This window comes from Ictalurus furcatus, chromosome 11 (genome assembly GCF_023375685.1).
Source record: "Ictalurus furcatus strain D&B chromosome 11, Billie_1.0, whole genome shotgun sequence".
Classification (NCBI taxonomy): Eukaryota; Metazoa; Chordata; class Actinopteri; order Siluriformes; family Ictaluridae; genus Ictalurus; species Ictalurus furcatus.
Genome location: NC_071265.1, coordinates 4,242,633 through 4,267,580, shown reverse-complemented (window position 1 = coordinate 4,267,580; position 24,948 = coordinate 4,242,633). Strand labels below are relative to the sequence as shown.

Here is a 24,948-nt window from a genome sequence, read left to right as displayed (position 1 = left end):
ACTCATTTTAACATACGAACGTTGCTCTTATACAGTATTTACAATTTTGTCATACATGACAAAACTAGTAATAATAATAAATAAATGAGTAATATTTGTGCGCATGGTGATTCAGTGATTGGCACGGTCGCCTCACACTGCCAGGGTTTGGGGCTCGATTCCCGGTATGTCTGTTGGGGTTTCCTCCGGGTACTCCGGTTTCCTCCGCCAGTCCAAAGACGTGCATGGTAGGCTGATTGGCGTGTCTAAAGTGTCCGTAGTGTATGAATGTGTGTGTGAATGTGTATGTGAGTGTGCGTGCCCTGCCTTGTACCCCATGCTCCCTGAGATAGGCTCCAGGTTCCCCGTGACCTTGTAGGATAAGCGGTATAGAAAATGGATGGATGGATAAGTAATATTTAATCTTTTTATAATATATTTATATTTAATATTTAATCAATTCGTAATATTCTGACAATAAAGTGATAATACTATAGACTTTTTTTTCACGAAATCTTGCTTTTATTTAATTCATTTTTTAATTTTTTATTTTTATTTTAAACCACCGCCCTAAGAAAGTCTTCGTACATTTGAGATTTTGACCCAGGACTCTTATTCTCAAATCCGTCGGTTATAACCGTTGGAAACGTCACGGCGTCCATTTTTAAATTTCGTAATCAAAAAGCACGCGCTGCGCTCCTCCTTGTAGACTTCCGCCCTGCTCGCGCTTTTGTCTGTCGCTGGTTTTCTGGCTTGGCAGCAGCGGAGTCGCTCGCGCGTGCGCGCGCTACAGGCGAGTCGGGGGAAATAACGGCTGTTTTAAAAGCGCTTTGCTGAAGGTTAGTAGTGTTTGTTTATTGTTTTTGTCCTGTTTATTTTTCGCTCTGAATTGAAACCCGAATCGAGTTTCTATGTGACAGAGTGCAGAAATGTGAAACTAAAGGAGTATGACAGCAGGAAGGACCCGGATGTTTTCCGCTTTTGCGCTCGTGCGAAACAGCTCAGCTATGCAGTGCGTTCTCTACTTACACATTCAACATTGGTGTATTTTCTATTCTATTCATTCTAGATCCGGTTCAGGTGAATACACACACGCATGGTGCATGGATACAGTGTGCTCCATCAATTCAATTCGATTCCCATTAATACAGCTCGAATTCTGTTCAATTTTGTGTGTATATATTGTTTATTTATTTATTTATTTTTGCATAAATGCATGGTTACATTCTGAATGCGATCATATATTTATCTGTAGCGTTGCCCCATTTGTCCTAGATTCGGTTTGTAGTTTTGCGTTCACACTAGAAAGTGATCTGATCTAATAAAGGACGATTCTTGCACCCGGTTTGGAACCGAAACAGTTGCACTCTATTATTCAAATTCACAAAAAGTCTTTCTTCCCCACGCAACATAATGTACATTAGTAAGCTTTGCATGTATAAATTAGTCATATAAACACGTATACACAATGAATAAATAAATAAATACCACCACAGCACTAGCAGCACCAATCAGTAAACATATCTTTTCTATTTATATATGTTGTATTGGTGTTATATAAATTAGCACAGCGGTGCATGGTTATCCAGCACCTTTCTTCCTAATATAAAGCAGCGCTCAGGAATTCGGTTCTGTTTGGTATCGATGCATTGCATTGTTATATCTATGCTAACTTTGGTTTATGCGTTGGTTTTGCGTTCACACTAGAGAGTTTCCCGGTTTCGGTCTGCGTATCGATATGTCGCACTTATTGAGCCGATCACGTTATTGCACTATATAAGTTTTTTTTTCCTATTTCTAATTAAACGAGCTCTTCGTTCACGAAAACGACAAATAGTTAAATGATGAAATATTACAGCACTAATCTGTAGATTTTTCTGCTTAATTTAATACGATTTGTGTGTATAATCATTGAAATCCCCACCGTGGCCCTGTGTGGGCGGAGTTTGCATGTTCTCCCCGTGCTGCGGGGGTTTCCTCCGGGTACTCCGGTTTCCTCCCCCAGTCCAAAGACATGCATGGTAGGCTGATTGGCACGTCCAAAGTGTCCGTAGTGTATGAATGGGTGTGTGAGTGTGCGAATGATTGGCACCCCATCCAGCGTGTACCCCGCCTTGTACCCCATGCTCCCTGGGATAGGCTCCAGGTTTCCCCGTGACCCTGAAGGCAGGATAAGCGGTATAGAAAATGGATGGATGGATCATTGAAATCGTTAGAAATGTATATTTAGCAGCACTCATAGGCTTCATGTTTGGATCAAGAGATACTGTATGTTTATATATTTAGCAGTGATGCACTTTTGATTCAGTGTTTATCGGTAGATTGATGCATATTCAACGGCGTGATGTATTTGGATACAGTGATGCGGTTAGTATTGAGTCGTTCCGAATTACACTGCTGTTTCTGTTCAGCTTAGGTTCTTTTTTTGTTTTGTTTTTAATGACCAGTGATGTATTTAGCATTAACATATTTTTGCACAGGTTGGATAGATTTGGGTAAATAATATGCATCAGGCTTCCTGGTGTTACATGCTTGCTACGTGTTACCATGGAAACGACATCTGGGCCTTTAAACATACAAAAATCCACATTTATGAGAAGAGGAGCGCGTTTGCGCTGAGACTGGATATAAAAAGTTGATGCACCCCTGGTTAAAATTGCAGGTAATGTGATATAGAATTCAAGCGCAAACAATTAGGAACATTTTAGGAAGGGGGAGGGGGGCGCACAATTAACCTGGTTGGAATTTGGAGCGATCCATGATTTCCTCTATCCTGAAGAGATCCCAGCTGAAGAGAAGCAGGTCTATAGCGTGACGCCGCCGCCACCATGCTTCACCACAGGTATGGTGTTCTTTAGGTGATAAGCGGTCTTGTTTTTGTGCTAAACATACAGTTGCGGTTGGAAGTTTGCACACCCCTTGCAGAATCTGCAAAACCTTGATACGTTTAACAAAATAAGACGGATCATGAAAATCCCATATTGTTTTTTATTTGGTTCTGTCCTGAATAAGATATTTCACATATAGTCCACAAGACAAGATAAGAGCTGAAATTATAAAAATGACCCCGTTCAAAAGTTTACACGCTCGATTCTTAATCCTGTGTGTCGTCATCTGGATGATCGATGACTGTGTTTATGTTCTGTGAGAGTTGTTCACGAGTCCCTTGTTTGTCCTGAGCAGTTAAACTGCCCACCGTTCTTCAGATAAAATCCTCCAGGTCCGGCACATTCTTTACTTCTCCAACACCTTCTGCATATCTGAGTCCTTTCCAACAGCGGCTATATGATGCCGAGATCCATCTTTTCACAGTGAGGACGACCGAGGGACTCGTACACGACTATTCCAAAAGGTGCAAACGTTCACCGATGCTCAAGAAGGCAAGACGATACGTTAAGAGTCGGGTGTGTAAACTTTTGAACTGGATGATCGGTGTAAATTCTTAGTATTTTGTCTTCTTGGAGACATGTCAATTTCTTATGTAGCTTCTGAAGGGCGGTACTAAATGAAGAAAAATAAGATCTTTAAACAATATAATAATAATTTACTAGAAAGGGCTTCCATATAGCCCCGCCCCCTCCCCCAGACATGTGAAGAATACGAGAGATTGTCGTCATAGGCATGGAGTGAGCAGGACCTGCCAGATATTCCTTCAGCTCCTTTAAAGGGATCGTTCACCCACAAATGCAAATTCTGTCATCGTTTACTCCTCCTCACGTCGTTCCGAACCTGTTTGCATTTCGTTCTTCTGCGGAACGCAAAAGAAGATCATTACCAAGAATGTTGGTAACCAAACTGTTTTGGTGCCCATTGACTTCCATTGTATGGACAAAAAAAACCAGACATTTCTTAAAATATCTTCTTTTATGTTCCACAGAAGAAAGTCAGACATACGGTTTTGGAACAGCGTGAGGGTGAGTAGATGATAACGGAGATTTTATTTTTGGGTGAACCATCCCTTTAATGTTGCTGTAGGTCTCTTGATCAGTTTAAAGTCCTGTTCTTGGTCGTTCTCCGTTTTCCCAACTTGTTGATGATGACTTGGGTACATCTCATGTTTTGGAAATTGTTTCGTACCCCTATCCTGATTGCTACCCGTATACACTGAGATCCTGCACATGCTTTCTAAGCTCTTTATGGACCATGGCTTCAGCAGTGCAGATGAAACCAAGTAGATGTCAGGAAAATCCTGGAGTTGATCGTAATCACTGTATCGATGAAAGGGGTGTGTGTTTATATCCACTGAAGATCATCGAGTACCGACGGAGAGACTTAATGAAGGACGTGAAACACAACCTCAACATGTCGCCTCGCTCGTGTCACTTTCATTTGTGTTTTGTGGAGCGAGGAACTAAATGGGAACTGATGGCACGTAGGAAGTGAAGTTGATTATTGCGGAACTGAAGTAACATCGGACCACAGAGTGTGTGTGTGTGTGTGTGTGTGTGTGTGTGTGTGTGTGTGTGTTTGGCACTGTTAAAGGATGGGGAGTGGCATTGTGCAGCTACAATGACAGCTTCCCATATTGAATGAGAGATTGAACATGATGACAAAAATAGCAGTTGTTCCTCTTTCTCTCTTTCGTGTGTGTGTGTGTGTGTGTGTGCGCGCGCACAGGCAATGTCTCTCTCTCACTCTGTATCTCTCCCTCTGTGTCTGTCTCTCTCCTTCCCTCCCTATCTCTGTCTCTCCCTCTGTCTCTCTCTCCCTCTGTCTCTCTCTCCCTCTGTTTCTCTCTCTCTCTGTTTCTCTCTCTCTCTGTCTCTCTCTCTCTCTGTTTCTCTCTCTCTCTGTCTCTCTCTCCCTCTGTTTCTCTCTCTCTCTGTCTCTCTCTCCCTCTGTTTCTCTCTCTCTCTGTCTCTCTCTCCCTCTGTTTCTCTCTCTCTCTGTCTCTCTCTCCCTCTGTTTCTCTCGCTCTGTCTCTCTCTCCCTCTGTTTCTCTCCCTCTGTTTCTGTCTCTGTCTCTCTCTCTCTCTCTCTCTCTCCCTCTGTCTCTCTGTCTCTCTCTCTCCCTCTGTTTCTCTCTCTCTCTCTTCCCCCAAATTGCTCTCCTTGAATTTCTGCTCCTGACCTCACTTCCTGCTTGTGGCTCCTCTAACTCGTGGCAGTGACTTAAGACTTCAAAAACAGGAAATACCCAGACTCTGGGAGCTAACACACACACACACACACACACACACACACACACACACACACACACACACTGTGCTCTAGATGAATGTTTGACTGATGCACAACTGTGGATGAATAAGTGGGAGATGAAGGAAGCGAGAGACATAGAATAAACAACCAGAGAGAGAGAGAGAGGGAGAGAGAGATGAAGGTGGGGGGGGAGGTATGAAGGGAGAGAGAGATAAAGGATGAAGGGGGGGAAGAGAGAGAGAGAGATGAAGGGAGAGAAAGTGAAACAATGAACAAAAGGAGAGAAAAGAGTGATAACACAAGCATTGTCCGAGTCAGAGATTCCCCTGACGTGTTCACTGTTTTTCAGACACACACATTTCTGCACGATTAATCACAATTATTAACTTTCTAATGAAATGAAGTAAGGAATAAAGCACCTCAGTGCATGCTGTTTTAGGAAAATACTCAATGACATCCTGGTGTGATGAAGTTACTCTTCCCACCCTGACGTCGCTCAGTTTCCCATAGCAGCACATCATGAAGTGTTTTATTCCTCTTATACCACAACAATTAGTAATGAACGACATGTCATACTTTTTTTCTTTTTTTTTTATCCGTTTATAGTTACATTTGATGTTTTGGAAGGTCCACGAAGCAAATGGGTTTCAGTCTTCATCCTGCAGTGTGTTGTTGGTCTCTTTCAGGTGGAGGAGGGTATGTATGAGGTGGAGGCGGGACAGGATGTGAGGTCATGATCAACCTTTTCTGACTCTCCGTCCTGCGCTAGGGTGTGATTGAGGAGCTCCGCCTCTCTCCACCCAGCAGCCAGTCAGGATGCTGGAGGTGAAGCATATGAGTGCGGAGAAGAAGGAGACGGCTGTGGGAACAGGTGTGTGTGTGTGTGTGTGTGTGTGTGTGTGTGTGTAAAGCATGCACAGCATGCACCAGCAGCTATATTTATCTCTTGCCCCAGTGAACTACATATTCATCCAGCTCCAGTTAACATTCGCTGGCCTCAGAGAGACGGGGTTGTGTCTCAAATCGTCCACGTCACCCCTTCTGCACTACCGATGGACACTTGTTAATTAGGGACTGTGATGTCAGTGGTATATTATTCCTTTATGCTATGCTAAACTGTCGTTTCTGTATTGTTATTATACACTACTGAACACTAAGAGTGATCGTTTTAGCAAATCTTCTTTACGTAAGGAATAAAAAGTTACTGTGAATGAGCTGTTGCTATAGAAACAATAACGGAACGCACAATAATCTTAACTAGCCGGTTAAGTGTAAATGTTTTGCATCCAAGCAAAACGAGCTAGCTTACATCACAGAAAAATTTCCAAACCCAGGCTAAGATTCTAGAAAATTCCTAAACAAAGCTAGCTAGTTAACCTCGAGGAAGATTTCCAAACAAAAATTGGCATCGTGGGAAATTTCCAGAAAACTTGCTAGCATTATAAAAACTCTCCAAAAGTTAGCTAGTAACTGCCAGGGAAGTAAAATCCAACCAAGAGCTAGCTAGCTAATGTTTAGAAGAATAATCCTAATCTTTGGAATTAGAAATTAGGATATTTTTGAATAAAGCTAGCTAACATTACAGAAATGTTCAGACCCTGGCTAACATTACTGAAAATTCAAAAGCAAAACTAGCTAGCTAGCAAAGTGGCATCGAAGAAAATGTCCAAAATTCTTGCTAGCATTAGGGAAACTCCCCAAAAGCAAACTAAGTAGCAACTGCCATCGAAGGAAAAATCCAATCAACAGCTAGCTAACTAGCCTTTAGCGGAAAATCCCCTCTGTTAGAGAATATTTTCAGACTAACATCATAGAAAATTTTCCAAAACCTGCTAACATTTCCAAAAAATGAAAACTGGCTAATGTGATTGAAAATAACTAAACAAATCGAGCTAACTAACATTGAAGAAAATCACCCTCCAAAATAAAAACCAAAAAAAAAAAACTACCTAATGATTTCCAAATGAAAAACTGGCTAACTTTATAGAAAATCCCCAAACAAAACTAGCGAACCAACACTGAACTACATCTCCAAAACAAAGCTAGCTAGCATCATAGAACGTTTCCAGACACTTACTGGTGTTCGAGAAGATCCCTAAACAAAACTAGCCAGCTACCCTCACAGAAGATTTCCAAACAAAAACCTGGCTAACATTATAAAAGATACTGAAACAAAACTAGCTAGCTAAGCAGCATAGCTTAACATTTCCAAAAACACGCATCATAGGATATTTTTTTCCTTACTAGCATTATAGAAAATCCCCAAACAAAGTAAGAATCCGACTAAAATCTAGCTAGCTGGTTATTTTTTTTTTTTTTTTTTTAGAGGAAAATCCCCTCTTTTGTGAGGATATTTTCAGACAAAGCTAGTTAGCTAACGTTAGAAAATGTCCCAATAGACAACTAACTATCTAATGATGGTTCAGCCAGACAGCTAGTTCAGTAGAGCTAAGGGAAGAGGACTTTTATTTTATATATAGGAGTTATATATTGTTTTATTTATTTATTTATTTATTTGGATTAGTTTGAAGCAGTGGTACTGTGATTATATCCTCTCTCTCTCTGTGTGTGTGTGTGTGTGTGTGTGTGTGTGTGTGTGTGTGTTAGATGATGGCCGTAGTGTGTGTGTGAGCAATGCAGACCCTGTGTACGTGTACGAGACTCAGGACTGGATGGTTTCTCCGGCCTGCTCTCCAGATGAACACAACTCCATCTCTCCACTGCTGGCTGAGGAGACGTTTCGCTACATGAGTGAGTCATCTCGTGTGTGTGTGTGTGTGTGTGCGCACATACAGAGAGCTGTCCATATTAAGAACTAAATTTAGAAACTGTCCAATTAAATGATGGATAATTGGATGGAAACATAGACAGGAAGTGTAAAAGCTGAAGGAGGTGCTGGTTTAGTGGAAGAGTGTGTGTTGAGTGTGTGCAGCGATTCATATCAGAGAGGCAGCTGTAGTATTATTTCTAGCCTTTTTAATTCACTGGATTACTCCGCTGCTTTCGTGTCGTGTTTCCTCTGAATACCAAACATGCGAAATTGATTTATTTTTCGTTTCTACTTTGATTGGACAGTGTGTGCTTACCCTGGCTAACATTACAGAAATCCCATCAGCAAAACTAGCTAGCTAACCAAAGATTTCCAAACAAAGCTGACATTATGGAACATTTCCAAACGCATACTTGCACAATAGGAACTCATAAGTATTATAGAAAATCTCCAAACATGGAATATATCAGAGATATGAATACCCAACTAAAAGCTAGCTACTGCAGCTAAGCTAGCTTTAGGGAGGCCGTTTTCATACCAAGCTAGTCGGCTAACGTGAGGAAAATGTCCTAATACTAAGTTAAGGGATAAGAGAGTAAATAATCCACCTTGTGAATGTCCATGACACTGTACTATATCAAGTCTTCATAGAATTCTGCCTATTTTTTTTTTTACGAGCATTGGTGGTGCGGTTCCACGAAGATCCAAAATAATCCACTTTAAGCAAATAATCCGATGTGGATGTTGAGAAACGACCCTGATACTGATATACTTATACTGATATTTTCATATTTGAAAGCCCTGCTAGTTAATTTATACCAGGCGCTCCTGTATGTGTATATGCTGTGTGTGTGTGTGTGTGTGTGTGTGTGTGTGTGTGTGTGTGTGTGTGTGTGTGTGTTGTTTAAACTCTTTTATCTATTATACTCTCTCTCTCTCTCTCGGTCTGTCTGTCTGGTTGTGTGACAGGCAAGAGTGGGACTCTTCACTGTGTGTGTGTACTGTATGTCATTGTAAGTATGCGTGTGTGTATATGTACTGTATGTCATTGTGTGTGTGTGTGTGTGTGTGTGTGTATACACTGTTCTGTGTATCAGACAGTGTGTATCAAGGTTCTGCTATTTATATACACATTATTCAGTTTCAAGTGTGTGTGTGTGTGTGGCAAGGTCAGAGGAATTTATTGCTGGTCCCTTAAGTGCGTCTGACAGCAGATACAGGGCTAAAGTCACGGGATCGAGAGATGGAGAGATGGGGGAGGGAAGGAGGGAGGGAAAGAGAGACAGACAGGGTGAGAGAGAGAGAAGGAAAGAGAGGAGCAGCAGCCATGGCAGTTTTAAACCTTCAGAATGAGGAGCTTTATGACGACTTTGTTGCTGAAGGTCAGAGTTTAAAAGGCATTGAGGAGTGTGTGTGTGTTGTGTGCCTGCATGTATGTTTTATTACTACAAGGTCAGTTGTACAGTATTGTGTGTTTTGATTTTTATTAGTGGTGAGGAGTAAGTATTCAAATTGGTACGCTTGTAGCAGTGTTGGTCTGAGTCTGATGTCATATTTAAGCGCCTCCTGCTTATGTCATATTTAAGAGCCTCCTGCTTATGTCATATTTAAGCGCCTCCTGCTTATGTCATATTTAAGAGTCTCCTGTTGATGTCATATTTAAGCGCCTCCTGCTTATGTCATATTTAAGAGCCTCCTGTTGATGTCATATTTAAGCGCCTCCTGCTTATGTCATATTTAAGAGCCTCCTGCTTATGTCATATTTAAGCGCCTCCTGCTTATGTCATATTTAAGCGCCTCCTGCTTATGTCATATTTAAGTGCCCCCTGCTGATGTCATATTTAAGCTCCTCCTGCTGATGTCATATTGAAGCGCCCCCTGCTGTTGTGTTGTGTTGTGTGCGTCTGGTTTGAAGAAGAAGCACATATGGGAGTGGGCGTGTTCAGGTGTCCACTGGTTTTTCACTATATAGTGTAGAATAGTATGGTCATACAGAAATGTTCTGAGAATAAAGATCGTAGGCATCAGTGAAAGAGCAGAACCTCTCGGTGTAACCGTGTTTAATTTGACAGATCAGGGCTGATTATCTGACTGAGAGACAATTGAAAGTTTAAAAAGATAAAAATAAAAGACTGAGTTATACTGGGAATTTGGGTCAGAGTCTTTGGCTGTACTACTTTCATGAACGATGACACTGGCTGCATCTGAGCATTTGAACCAGACAGCTCTGACTGTGAATTATTATTATTATTATTATTATTATTATTATTATTAGTCCCAGAGCTAAATAATATGTTAGAAAGTACATAGAATAGACATACAGAATATATTTTTCTCCTTCATTCATCAAGGCATTTTAATATCACCTTTACCCACTTGTTTACGAGAGTATTTTATCACCCGTTCTCATGTCATATTTGGTGGTTTTGCCTGAGAGGCAAATCTGAGTTCGTGTCCTCAATCGACCGTGTGTTCTGTTTGCAGTGCAGGGTCATGGAGTAGAGTGAACCGTCACAACGGTTCAATTTCAGACACGCTGTAGAGGGACGGAGTAGAAATCAGGGCAGAGAGGACCAGGTTAACAGGAGATCACATCTTGTCCACAGGTTGTTTTACAGGTCCTGCTTTGCAAAGCTTCAGCCTTTAACCTTTGACCTCCAGTGTTAGGCTAAGGTCGGAGCTCAGTACTCAGACATGCAGAAAGATATTGTGTATGTGTGTGTGTGTATATGTGTGTATATGTGTGTGTGTGTGTGTGTGTGTGTGTGTGTGTGTGTGTGGTTATATAACATGCAATCAACCCGAACTTGTTTAACGTCACTGAACCTGTTTATTGTCAGCGAATGAAACCGGTTCTGAAGGACCGATTGTTTTACAAGGAGGTGATTACCCCGGAGTTTCTTGACCTGCAGTAACACTGTGTGTGACCTGTATAAATTTAGCCTCATCACCGTGAACCTGCTAACTATCCACTAATTTGACATGTAGTGTACTGTATATTATAGTATATTATATTATATTATTTATTTATTTACAAATTGTTATGAATTGCAATAGTATGTATTATGTGTGTACCTTTTTTTTTTTTTTTTTTAATTCTGTATCTGGCTCAGAGACAATTGAAGGGAAAAACCTTCTCTGTTATGATGCCCGTGACTGTGCGTGAAGTCATACAGGAAATGTGGGGCCGAGTCTTTGGCTGTACTACTTTCAGGTACGATGACATCGGATATTAAACCCCGATTGCAAAAAGGTTGGGACGCTATGTAAATAAAAACAGAATGCAATGATTTGCGTATCTCATAAACCCATAATGTTATTCACAACAAAACATAGAAAGCATATCAAATGTATCGTTCGGACCTTCGGGGTTGGGGGTTCGTATCGCACCCCCGCCCCGTGTGCACGGAGTTTCACGTGTTCTCCCTGTGTTTCGGGGGTTTCCTCTGTGTGCTCCGGTTTCCTCCCCCAGTCCGGAGGCGTGTGTTGTGCCCCGAGTTGCCTGGGATAGGCTCCAGGCGTCCCGTGACCCTGTGTAGGATAAGCGTTACAGAAAACGGATGGATGGAAACCAGAAATGAATTAAGCTAAGCTATCATAAAAAGACTATGTAACACACGGAGTGGTGTACGCCGTGCTACAGCAGGTTTTACACGTTTCCGATTACTGCGGTCTTTTAAATTGAATACTTTTCCCACTGTACAACATGATCGGGATGATATCTTTTTATTTAGAATTGTATAACCGACCGCGTTATAGTCCTTTAACCCATGTCAGACTGTATGGTGAAGATCCTCTAACGGTAGACCTGTGATTAAAGATGCTGACCGTGTTCTGTTTCCGTCATCAACCTGCGGGATCGCGACTCGTAAAGAGAACGGGCGAGACGCAGAAACAAGCCCTCGATGTATTAGTCATAGAGGTCGACCGATCGATCGGTTTTGCACCGATGACAGATTGCTGAAGCTGAAACTATCCACAGTGACAGTTCTTCCCGGCTGCAGGGGAGCGGCCGAGGAGGGTCCGCCGTCATTATACAGTACGAGAGCGGCCTCTAGAGGTGAAATAGCAAACTATCACTGACTAATTTTGTTGTGTTATTTGAAGTGTTTTTTGATTCATCTTGGATGTCTGTATTTTTATTGGTTATTTGGACTGTTAGTTTTTGGTTCAGTTTGGACGTGTATCTTTTATTTACTTTATTTACAAATAGTTAATATATATATATATATATTTATATATTTATTTCATTTTAAAAAGTACAGTACATTTTCATGGTACAATCAGTACTGTTTTATTTTTGTAATAAAGTTCAGGAATATTTTACTCCGAGTGTTATGTTTTCATTCAGTATCAGTTTGAAACATCGGTCGATTAGTCGGTTATCGGAAGATATCGCCCGACTTGGTTATCGGTATCTGTAAAATCCACTATCGGTCGACCTCTAATTATTAGCAGCGTCATGTCTGGAGGAAACACGCTTTAAAAGGTGAAGAAGAGGAGTTTGGAGCCGGTCATGCCTGGGTAAAAGAGGAAAAACGGGAAAGTCTGCTGTTCAAAGTGAGCTTGGGGTATTGAGGATATTTTTTGCCGTGGGTAAAACTCTATTCGTAGCCGTGATGCGAGTGTTTTTATTGGGAAATCGGAGCTCGGAATGACGTCATTTTCAAAGTGAGGGGAAAAAACATGGACGCCTGTACAGTATGTACGTCTTTTGTTAGCAGCAAGCCAGCTAGCTACCTGTGATGACTGGTGTATATTTACCTCCACAAAACTGTACAGTCAGGGTCATAGATGTCGCAAGTAAACATGTCTGTATGTTGGTTGATCTAAAGAAAATACGTGTGTGTGTGTGTGTGTGTGTGTGTGTGTGTGTGTACAGCATAACTAACTCATTTACAGGTAAGAAGCGTTACTGTGTTTATTGTTGATGCCGTGAGCAGCCGTGTTGGTCTGATGTAACTCGCTGAACTCGGCGTGGAGGAGACCGTCACGGGATCATGAGTAGGAATTCTGAGTTGAGGAGGCGTATGGGGGTTTTTTTTTTTTTGTTGTTTGTTGTGGTTTTTTTTTTTTTTTTTTTTTTTGGTCGGTCGTTCATGACTAAGCGGAAACTTCAGCTCCTCGGAAAATCCGAGTTTCTCAAGAGCTCGGATTTCTTCTTCAACTCGCAGCATGGGAGCAGAAAAAGAGAAATAATGGCACAGTTACGACTGATTTGCTGTAATTCGAGTCGCACTACAGGAAGGAGACAACACACGATGACGTACATAACCTGGAATAGTGAAAACAAAATCTCAACTGTTGTGGAAAAATATGAAGGAGTAGATTAGCTCTTTGGGTGTTTATGTGTAAAGTCTGTGTGAAGGTTTTTATATTGCGTAGGAGGTGTGTGTGTGCTGCGTTCTGTTTTTCTCTGTGTGTGTGTGGGTGGGTGTTTTAATATAAGCATTAATGCCACATTATGAATCTTCTCTTTGCCCAGGTGCGCTGTCTCTCTGGGTGAGGGGCGGAGCCTATGGTCAGGTGCTGAGGCTCTTTCTAGCTTTGCACTCATCCCTCCATCATTTTCTCTCTTTCTCATTCTGTCTACTTTCTTCTCTCTCTTAACTATCTCTCTCCTTTCACTTCACTATGGCCATCTCTCTCTCTCTCTCTCTCTCTCTCTCTCTCTCTCTCTCGCTCTCTTTCTCTGGTGAATGGGTGTCTCACATCTGCCTCAGCTGATTATACCCTCACTGTCCAGCATTTAACATCTCTCTCTCTCTCTCTCTCTCTCTCTCTCTCTCTCTCTCTCTCTAGCTTTTCTCACCCTGGAGCCCTCTTCCTCCTCCTCCCTCTCCCGCTCTCACACTTTCTCCAAAGGTATCTTGCGCTATAATTCCTCTTATTTACTCTCTTTGTGTTCTTTATTGCTCTCTCTCTCTCTCTCTCTCTCTCTCCCCCTCCCCTTTGCTTTGTATTATAGTTGTGCATGTGACTTAGCTCTGCCCAGTTTAGTGTGTGTGTGTGTGTGTGTGTGTGTGTGTGTGTGTGTGTGTGTGTGTGGTTTAGCATGGCAGTTTTAGTAGCTGATCATTACTGCTCTGTACTAATTGTAGCTTTTTCTAGCATGACTCTGTGGGAAACATTTAGAGGCTAGATTATGTTTCCCGCATGCAGAGAATTGTGGGTAGTATTGTGTTTCCGTATAAGTGTGTGTGTGTGTGTGTGTGTGTGTATGAACAAGTATAAGCCTTGTATATACACATAGTGTGCTTGTGTGTAGGCATGTGCCAATATGAAATATTCTCGTTACTTCTCATCGTCACATGACTCGTTTTTTTCGTAATAAATGAAACGTCTACTCGTAGCTGTTATTTTTAGTTCCTGTTTTCTCCGTTATCCTCGTCATCGTAACTATATCATCGCGTGACGTACCTTGATCTAGCGATCTGTTCTCGTCATCTTTCTTGCTGATGATCTTTCAGCTGACGTCGTATTTAAATAATAACGTTCGCCTTCAGGTTTGTCGTTTTCGATCGTTTCGGCGCTCGGTCGTGTCTCGTTTCAAATTCCACTTTAGCTAATTCCTCACCGCTAGCTAGTTAGCCGTATATAACCACGGAAACGACGTCTGTCGTCCTACATTTATACGTTCTTTATTGGGTGAGTAGAATTATGGGATGGATGTGGTCCAAAGTTTGGACGTTATATAAATACGTATTATATAAGAAATAAAACATTTAACGTCGTGACGTTTTACGGAATAGAGATGCTACGGCTTTTTCTTTTCATAACGAGAACTTCAGCTGATACAGGGGCCCGTGCGATAGTGTTTTCTTTAAAAATGACTAAGCTTACAATGTTTTTCACACAGATTGTTTCCCTTGCATTGTAAATGTAATAAAGTGCAAAGTATAACCAAAATAAATTCGACCCCTCCCCAACCCCCCACCCCCTACTGTCTGTCGAGTATGGCTTAGCCTGGGCTGTGAGGTAAACGGAACGCTATTGGCTATTTAAATAGGGGACTCTCTATGTCCCGCCCTGACTTCCTGTTTAGTGGAAATTACGTCAACACGTCGAATAGCGCTACGCGTTTCAAGGCACTTGACGGAGACTTTAAAGAAAAGAAACGTGTCCAGGTCGACGATACATTTCTTTTCCAATCCCGATTCCAAACTTTGCCATTCGTTCCGGGATCTTTGATACGTTTTATTTCGATATCCGAGCCACCGTATTGTGCTGGTATCAGCCCGATCCTGATACTAGGCGTCTCTGATGATGGATCATTTTCCCGAAATGTTTTATTCCTCTTACACCACAGCAACTCGCCAACGGTTACAGTATTTAATATATTTCAGAATGACGCGTCGTAATTTATACTGTGTGTTGTGAAATATGTAGTTAGTTCCTGTCATCGGTTATCGTTCCCTCACCGGCTCACCTCAACTTTTGGTTGCAGCTTTACTTCTGACTGTAAAGCTGTAGAGCTGACACTGGAGACTCCTTCCATAAATGATGAATAGACAAATCTTTATCGAACAGTTTGTTGGCACGTGCCTACTTGCGTGCGTGCATGCGTGCGTGCGTGCGTGTGTGTGTGTGTGTGTGTGTGTGTGTGTGTGTTTGACCCCCATTCTATCTCCCTCTCTCTCTGTAGTTCTCACCTCCGACCGCGTGGAGCAGATGACAAAGACCTACAATGACATCGAGGTGGTCACACACCTGCTGGCCGAGGTGCGTAATCGGTCGATCTGTTTGAACAGCCGTAACCGTTCCTGATTCCCGATTCGCTGTCTGATTCTTGTGTTCCGTTTCAATTCCATTGGACAGCGGGACCGGGATCTGGAGCTGGCTGCTCGGATCGGTCAGTCTCTGCTGCAGAGGAACCATGTCCTTCAGGAGCGCAACGAATCACTGGAGGAGCAGCTCGCACAGACGCTGGATCAGGTACACACACACACACACACACACACACACACACACACACGTACGTATGCAGCAGGGTTATAACCGGGCAGGCATGTTGTGTATAGAATAGAGGTTATGGTCTTGTTGTCATCTCCAGGTCCATCAGTTGCAGCATGAGTTGATGAAGAAGGACGAGCTTTTGCGAATGGTGTCGAGTGTGAGTGAAGAGAGTGAGACGGACTCCAGCTCGTCTCCGTCGCTTCACCACGCGCCCTCTAATCACACACTCGCACACACACTCACCCTCAGCCAGCTGGAGGCGCTGCAGAGCAAACTGCAGGAGCTAGAGGAGGAGAACCACAAACTACAGGTGGAGGTGAGGGACATCATGACTAATATCTCTCTCTCTCTCACACACACACACACACACACAGGATGGATGAGATGGAAAGATGGAAGAATGGACTGTGTAGAGCTCATCCGGGAGGGGCCCTCTTATATTATAGCTCATACAGAGGCCCTCTCGCTGTGTGGCTCACCCGGGAGGCCCTCTCGCTGTGTGGCTCACCCGGGAGGCCCTCTCGCTGTGTGGCTCACCCGGGAGGCCCTCTCGCTGTGTGGCTCACCCGGGAGGCCCTCTCGCTGTGTGGCTCACCCGGGAGGCCCTCTCGCTGTGTGGCTCACCCGGGAGGCCCTCTCGCTGTGTGGCTCACCCGGGAGGCCCTCTCGCTGTGTGGCTCACCCGGGAGGCCCTCTCGCTGTGTGGCTCACCCGGGAGGCCCTCTCGCTGTGTGGCTCACCCGGGAGGCCCTCTCGCTGTGTGGCTCACCCGGGAGGCCCTCTCGCTGTGTGGCTCACCCGGGAGGCCCTCTCGCTGTGTGGCTCATCCGGGAGGCCGTCTCGCTGTGTGGCTCATCCGGGAGGCCCTCTCGCTGTGTAGCTCATCCAGACAGTACTTCCAGTGTCTAGCTCAGCCAGGAGGCCCTTTCACTTTATAGCTCACCCAGGGGGCCCTTTCACTTTATAGCTCATTCAGGGGGCCCTCTCGCTGTGTAGCTCACCCGGGAGGCCCTCTCGCTGTGTAGCTCATTCAGGGGGCTTGCTCATCCAGTAGATCCTTTAAATGTGTAGCTCATCCAGGAGGCCCTCTCAGTGTGCAGCCAGGTTTTGGGTTAAAATATCCTGCCCCTGGACCACTAGCTGCAAAGCATGAATGATGATGAAGCCAAACATGATGATGTACATGACCCAAAGGTTTGATATTGGCCTCGTTTGATCACAACAATTTCTATTATTATTTCTTCTTCTTCTTCTTCTTCTTCTTCTTCTTCGATTTTCAACACAACAACAAAGGTACCAAGATCTCAAGACAGCATGTACAACATTTACTAGCTTACACTCCCTAAACACAATCTAAGAAGAAACAGGGCAAATCAGAGAAAGAAATTTAAAAAATATAAATATATATATATATATATATATATATATATATATATATATATATATATATATATATATATATATATATATATATATATATATATAAATAAAGGCACGGTGGTACATGGAATAAAACAGTCGTTTGTCTGCATTAAGAAAGTCCCAAAGAGAAGACCAAGCGCAGCAAAAAAATGTCAGATCTGTGATCATAGGTGAGTTTTTCTAACTGCAAAAGAGTAGCAGCCTGACTCGTCCACAATACAACACACGATTTCAATTGTACGTCTGCAGGCGGGCCAGCTGAAGAAGGAGACCATCACGTACGAGGAGAAAGAGCAGCAGCTGGTCAGCGATTGTGTTAAAGAGCTCCGTAAGTTCATCACAGTTTGTCTAATGTAGTGCCTTTTTGTTTTGGAAACTCTTGATAGAAGACTGATCTCAGAACCCACTGTAGCGAATTAAAAAAAAAAAAATTAGTTCTTTGGGACGAAAAATTGAGGCTGTGTGTGTGTGTGTGTGTGTTTCTTAGGCGAGTCGAACACTCAGATGGTGAATCTGACTGAAGAACTTTCTCAGAAGAACGAGGATCTTATGAAACAGCAGGAGGAGATCTCCCAGCTCCTGTCACAGATCGTGGAGCTCCAACAGCGCCTCAAACAGGTGAAAAATGTGGAGGTGTGCAGACAAAAAAGAGAGCGTGAGAGAGTTGAGGGATGCGTAGAATGTAAAGAGATGGTGGAGAGGAGAACCCCAGAAGAGAAATAGAGGCAGAGAGAAAACGGGAAAGGCAGACGGAGATGAAGATGGTGGCTAAAGTCTTGTTTGTGTTGATGTTTTCAGTTAGCACTGGAGAAAGAGGAGCTGAGGATTCATCTACAAGCCTCAAAGGACTCCCAGCGACAGCTAACTGCTGAGGTACACACACACACACGCACACACACTTTACACGCAAGCATTGTGCTTTCTTCACCATCCAATCCCGGTCCTACTCCTACTCCTGTGTTTTAGCTGAACGAGCTGGCTGACAGGAATGCGGAGTGTGTAGGGATGTTGCACGAGTCTCAGGAAGAGCTTAAGGAGCTGCGCAGTAAGATCAGTCCGTCTGCAGGCCTGCGCAGGCATCTCTCACACAGCCTCTACCCCATGGTGAGACGCACACCTGTCTCTCTCTCTCTCTCTCTCTCTCTCTCTCTCTCTCTCTCATGTTTTTCTACTACACATACCAAACATTACGTGATTATTTATTTATTTATTTATTTATTTATTTATTTACGTTCCGTCACGTTTGTCTGTCTCTCTTTCTCAGGAGTGTCTGGCGGCCGAGATTGAAGGCACTATGAGGAGGGAGTTGAGTGTAGAGGAGGAGATCACATCCCAGGACCAGAGGTAATACAAACGCACAACCGATTACTGTTCAGACGGGATAAGATAGCCAGACGTGTCTGTTAATTAATGTAGTAGGAGGACATCTGGAGTAATTATGATCGACTTGCATGGGATAAGTGAGATCTGTAAATCGTCGAGATGCGAGCTTTTTCACAATCATCACCCTAAAAAAGCCATGTGTACTATATATATATATATATACACACCTCATTTTATACAAACTGATCGTTTTAACCTTCATTCAGGATTGCGCTTGATCTTTAATAGGTCACATAACCATAACCATGTATGTTTTAATATATATTCATTCTTTATTTATTTTTTTCCCCCCTCACATTTTAGAATAATAATAATAAAGTCATCAAAACTCTGGAGTAAGACAAGCGGAACTATGGGAATTATGTTGTAATAAAAAAAGCATGTGCAAAAGCACGTGTACTGTATATTATGAACATTTATTTACATTTATACATGATTACAGAGATTTTGTTCATATAGAGCTTTCATTTTGGTGACTAGACTTGTGCCAAATGACCTACTATACACTATGGACTTACACTATGCACTATGTACTTTGCAGTGTAGTGTATGAAGTTTAGAAGGGTGGTGTCTAACGGTTTTTTTTTACTAACCGGAAGTAAACGTCATTTCCCAGTCGATGGCAAATGACATCAAACGCACGTAAAGTGATACGGCTCGCTTTAGCAGAATACCCAAAGTCAATGAAAATGAATTTCTGTCATTTAACTGCTTCTTAGCTTTTATGCCCAACATGACTTTTTTTAAATTTTATTTTATTCCGAGTAAATTTGAGCCAGCGTCAGCGCCTGGTAGCCCCGCCCCTTTTCTGTAAGCGAAGCTGTGACTGTTGAATGCATGAAGTGTCTGACATTTTTCGGTTGAATAAGTGCATCATCCGGATACTTGAAGTGCACTTCTTCTCGGTGGGGTTTTCAGGGTGAACATTATTTACCCCGATCAGCCATTACATTAAAACCACCTGGTTAATATCGTGTAGGTCCGCCTCGTGCCGCCGGAACAGCTCTGACCCGTCGAGGCACGGACTCCACAAGACCTCTGAAGGTGTGCTGTGGTATCTGGTACCAAGACGTTAGCAGCAGATCCTTTTAAAGTCCTGTATGTTGCGAGGTGGGGCCTCTATGGATCAGATTTGTTTGTCCAGAACGTCCCACAGATACTCGATCGGATTGAGATGTGAGGAATTTGGAGGCCGAGTCAACACCTTGAACTTTTGATGTTCCTCAAACCGTTCCTGAACAATTTTTGCAGTGTGGCAGGGTGCATGATCCTGCTGGAAGAGGCCGCTGCCATTAGAGAATAGTGTTGCCATGAAGGTGTGTACTCGGTCTGCAGCAATGTTTAGGTAGGTGGTACGTGTCAAAATAAAATCCACATGGATGCCAGGACCAAAGGTTTTCCAGCAGAACATTGCACAGAGCATCACACTTCCTCAGCCAGCTTCCCACAGTGCATCCTGGTGCCATCTCTTCCCCAGTCACCGGTTCTGGACCACTTTTGGTAGGTATTAACCCCTGCATACCAGGAACACCCCACAAGACCTGCTGTTTTGGAGATGCTCTGACCCAGTCGTCTAACCATCACAATTTGCCCCTTGTCAAAGTCGCGCAGATCCTTACGCTTGCCCATTTTTCCTGCTTCAAACACATGCACTTTGAGAACTGACTGCCTAATATATCCCACAGTGGTTTTAATGTTATGGCTGATCGGTGTACGCTACAAAATGGCGTAGAATAGTAGAGTAGTGCGTAAGGTCTGGCTGTAATCGGATCTTCCATGTCCTCGGACTATAAAGTTAAACATGCCTAACGCCACAGTTGCTGACTTTACAGCACTTTACATTATATTGATTCACAGAGCTGAAGTAAACTGCTTCTGGTGTAAAAATGGGCTTTAGTCCTATCTGTGCACCTAGGATTAACCCATGACCTTTGACCCTGTGTTGCAGGTCGAGTCAAAAGCGTGTGTTTCAGACAGTGAGGTCAGCGAATGAGTCAATAATGCGAGCAGCAGCAGGGACGCCTCCTATTCCCGGGTCAGGGCACTGCAGTGTGGTGATGACATCACAGCCGTTTCACTCCAACACACACCCCACGCCTGACGGAGACCCACAGCATGGCACGGACAAGTGAGTGTGTGTGCTCCCTGTGCAGCGTACGTTTTTGTGTGTGACTGTTCTGTAGTGACCTATCTGTGTGTGTGTGTTTCCTTCAGCAGTGTGTGCGTGGGCCGGCCCGGCTCTCCTGGAGGAAGTGACCTCGTCTCTGCGCTGCGTCGCCTCACTCTGAGGAGGCAGAACTTCCTGTGTGAGCGTCAGTACTTTCAGGCCGAGAGGACCAGGAAGCTGCAGGAGTTCTCCGACGGGGTGGAGTCAGAGGGTGGTGGGAGTGGCTGCAGCTCTCCAATGGGAAGTGTCCGCTCGTCTTTCACCAACCTTTCAGAGTTCTCCATGTCCTCCGGCTGCTTTAAGACGTTTTTGCCCGAGAAGCTGCAGATCGTAAAGCCCATGGAAGGTGAGTCCTTAAAAGAAATGAATCATAAATGGTGCCCTGCTCACTACACCCTACAGGCGAGCACTACATAGTGTACTCGTATAGGGAACAGATTTTGAATTGAATGAATCTGCAGCCTCTTTATCAGTCCGTTGTGGATGTGTCCCAAACCACACACCCTTTTCACTACGTAGGGCGCATAAACACCATCATAAACGCTTCACTGTATATTGTCCGCTGTGGATGTGTCCCAAACCACACGCCCTATTTATTATGTAGGGCGCACAAACACCATAAGAAACGCTTCACTATATTCTGTCCACTGTGGATGTGTCCCAAACACCCACACACCCTAATCACTATATAGGGCACATAAACACTATCACACATACCTCCCCTCATTGGTTCATTGTGGACGTGTCCCAAGCCACATCCTCTACTCCCTCTGTAGGGCATAAAATCACCATCACAAATGCCTCTACATGTTCAATTCACCGTGGGTGCGTCCCAAACCGCAGACCTTATTCACTATAAAGGGTATATAAACACCATGAGAAGTGCCTCGCCATCCTTATTCCACCATGGGCTTGTCCCAATCCACAACCCCTATTTAATAAATAGGGCACATAAACACCAGTACAAATGCCTTGCCATCATCGGTCCAGCATGGGAGTGTCCCAAACCACACCCCCTTTGACGTTTGTCCTTTTCCTCCTGAAGGCTCTCTGACACTGCACCACTGGCAGCAGCTGGCAAAGCCACACTTGGCCTCCATCCTCGATCTGCACCCGGGTGTGGTCACTAAGGGCTTTAGGCCCCTCCCCCAGGATTCTGTGTATCATCTGAACGACCTGGAGGAGGACGAGGAGAACGACAGAGCGCCGTGGGTGGACAACACAAAGCGACGAGATGAGAGGAAGACGGGAGAGGAGGGTGACGACGAAGGGATCACGTTCAACGTGCACTCGTCCTCCACTCCGGAGGGAAGGAAAGAGAGGAGTGTTTTCACGCCACTTAAAGCCCCGCCTCTTTCGCCATCTGTAAGAGCGTCTCCTGTCTCATTGGCTGCAGCTGTGACATTTGACACCTTAGTAAATTCAGCGGCAGGGTCGACGGCACTTCCTGTGTCCCAGCCAAGCCTGAGTGTTACTACAACAGCGCCCTCTATGGGTGAGTTTATTACTGAATTATTACACCACAGTGCTGGTGAGTTCTCCAATCTGATTGGTCAGAAGGTGGTGATTCATTTTCTATAACAGCAGCCCTGATGATAGTGCAGCTCCAAATCGCATGTTTACCCTCGTTCTGATCGTTTCTATAGTAACAGCACACAGGAATGTTATTCAAGATACTACTGGGTATGTGCGAGTGTGATTAATTGAGTTTTTTTTTTTCTAAAGCAGTGAATCCTGGTAAGTGTCAGAGCTCCACCTTCTCCACCTACACCTTCACCACCTGCCGCATCCTGCACCCCAGTGATGTCACACAGGTCACACCCAGGTACTGCTCTCTGATTGGCTGTTTCTGTTCCTGCAGTATTTAATTCATTAGACTGGTGTGTTGGGGTGTGTGTTATTAATTCACTCTTTGTCATTTTCACTGTATTCGTTGTTTCTTTTATTCTTGATCTTTTTATTGTTTTATTCTTGTATTTTTTTTCCCCTCATCTCTTTTCTTTTTCACTTTCATAACTGTTTGTTCTTCTTTCTGTCCCTCCCCTCCCCCCATACCTTCCCTCAGCTGTGTGTCCACCCCGAGTTCTCTCCGCTCCGTTCCCTCCACCCCGGTCACTCCGTGCAGGTTGAGTCTGGGTGACTCGTTTCCTCCTCGTCGCACTACAGCACCCCCTGCTGGTCTGGCTAAGCTCCTGTTGGAGAAAGGCATCTCTGCCCAGAGAGTTCCTGCTCCTCCCTCTAAACCGCCTCAGCTCCTGCACCTGCCCCCCAGTACCCCTCCCAACTCCCCCTGCCCCTCCCCTGTACCCTTCGAGTCAACCTCCACACTCTCTGACAACTTCCTGGCATCGCGGCCGGCCGAGCTCTTCCTGCAGGACGTATACGGCGTGAAACCCGACCTCGTCGAGCGTCTGCGCAAGCTCGGATTGGACAAAAACGTCATCCGGACAGACTTGGACACGGCTCAGCAATCATCCACTCTGTTACCGACAGGGGGAGGAAGCTTATTGGTGGGATTGAGGCGGAACCAAAGCCTGCCTGCTATGGTTGGTCAACGCAGCCCGTCCTACCCTGTTCCGCCCCCTCACCCCACCTCCCTCGCCCTGCCTACTCCTTCCTGGGGTAACTTGAAACCACGCCCTACTCGTAGACACACCTCCCTTTCAAAAGCTCCTTTTCCTAATGAGCATTAATGAGCTGTTTGAGGTTGTTTGGCCAAAAAAGGGATTGGTGATTGGATGAAAATGTATTTTGTGGGCGTGGCCAGGGGTATGGATTAATCACTGACCTTTCTTGAGCTTTGCTCGGCTTCCTGTAAACTAACAGTAGACTAAAAGGCATGAAGAGACAGTCGCTCTTCTGTTGTGGCTTATTTCAAAAAGCACAATCGTGTAAATAGATTTTTGGCGTATTTATAGGCCTAGTTATACGCATCAACAGGAAATATCGCATGTCCCGATTTGACCTGGGTCAACAAGGGTGGAGCTTGAATATAATATAGCTTGAAAATATTGGTTTCATCACATAATATAGCAGAATATGTAATGTTAGCTAGCATACTAGCAAACTTGGTTCAGATGTGATTATAATGTTTAGCTCAATGATATCTTGGTAAATAGCTTACCTAGCTATAGCTAGCTTGCTAGCAAACATGACTAGTGATGTATGATTATATTGCTACTGTTGGTGAGGTAGTTAAAGGGATAGCCGGCTAACGTTACAACAGTTCCGTGTCAAGCTAGCTGCCTAGATTAGCAAATTAGATTGAATTGTATAAATGAAACCCAGTATTTTATGCCAAGCCCCACCCTCGTTGACTCGGGAACGAGGACGTGCAGGAACGATCGATCAGAATGTTGCGTTAACTTTTTATTTACCCCATCAAATAAGACTGTTTTGCTTTCACCATTCACTCTCCCCACATCGAAGCGTCTCGGAGTTTAACCTCAGTCGTAGCCACGCTGTCCGTTTATCCCCGAGGCTCTGCAGGTCGAGAAAGGTGAGAGGACGTCGAGCAGGGATACCGCACGTAGGGTGGAGTGATCAAGGGAATAAGGAAAGTGTGTTACGGAATGAAAGTTAGCGCTTCGTACGCGCGTGGATTTTTTTTAAAGTGTAGAGCGTTTGTGGTAAGTCGAAAAGGACGCAGGATACAGATGGATCATGAAGGTGAATTGAAGGTGATTAAAAAGTAGAAGTGAAATAGGAATAATAAATGAAACGATGAGCTTGCAGAGCCTCGGGGGGAACACGGTGCGTCAACACTAAGTAGTACTTTAATTCAGTGCCGGCTAGGTTCCGTACCGCTCATGTTACTGCGTCTACAACTCCTCACCCAGCATGCATCTCTGCCTGGTGTGCTAATCTTAGTTTTAACCCCGAAAGCACATTTTACAGCGGGATTTCACGATCGACAGTCTATCAGGGATTTAAATGTGCATTAGGTTGGTTTGACATTTGAATGATGTCTGCTCATGCTCACGAAGCTCCGCCCCTAGGATCTGTGGTGGCCTTGTAGAGTGTCTATAAAAGAAAAACGACTGACCGGAAGCGTATCCAAACACAAACGTTTTTCCTCTGTGACTTTTGCTAAGGCCACGGCTTAATCCATTGTTGTTGTTGTTGTTGT

The 24,948-nt window shown here is 44.0% G+C and overlaps 1 protein-coding gene across 6 annotated transcripts; it reads left to right on the top strand.

Annotated features, from left to right (window-relative positions):
- The first annotated feature begins 132 nt into the window (after positions 1 to 132).
- Positions 133 to 23,535, top strand: trak2 (trafficking protein, kinesin binding 2). 6 transcript variants are annotated; one of them, XM_053636728.1, is made up of 17 exons: positions 133 to 818; positions 5,808 to 5,992; positions 7,729 to 7,872; positions 13,694 to 13,756; positions 15,537 to 15,613; positions 15,710 to 15,826; positions 15,945 to 16,163; positions 17,519 to 17,597; positions 17,757 to 17,887; positions 18,068 to 18,142; positions 18,236 to 18,373; positions 18,534 to 18,613; positions 20,601 to 20,780; positions 20,870 to 21,165; positions 21,865 to 22,314; positions 22,545 to 22,644; positions 22,885 to 23,535. In XM_053636728.1, the coding sequence occupies exons 2-17, from the start codon at positions 5,938 to 5,940 to the stop codon at positions 23,510 to 23,512; spliced, it is 2,832 nt and encodes a 943-aa protein (XP_053492703.1). In that variant the 5' UTR covers positions 133 to 818; positions 5,808 to 5,937; the 3' UTR covers positions 23,513 to 23,535. The 6 variants fall into 6 exon arrangements, with proteins under 6 accessions (XP_053492703.1, XP_053492704.1, XP_053492702.1 ...); XM_053636729.1 differs by having other exon boundaries at positions 137 to 818; positions 20,867 to 21,165; positions 22,548 to 22,644; XM_053636727.1 differs by having other exon boundaries at positions 137 to 818; positions 20,867 to 21,165.
- Positions 23,536 to 24,948: the final 1,413 nt, after the last annotated feature.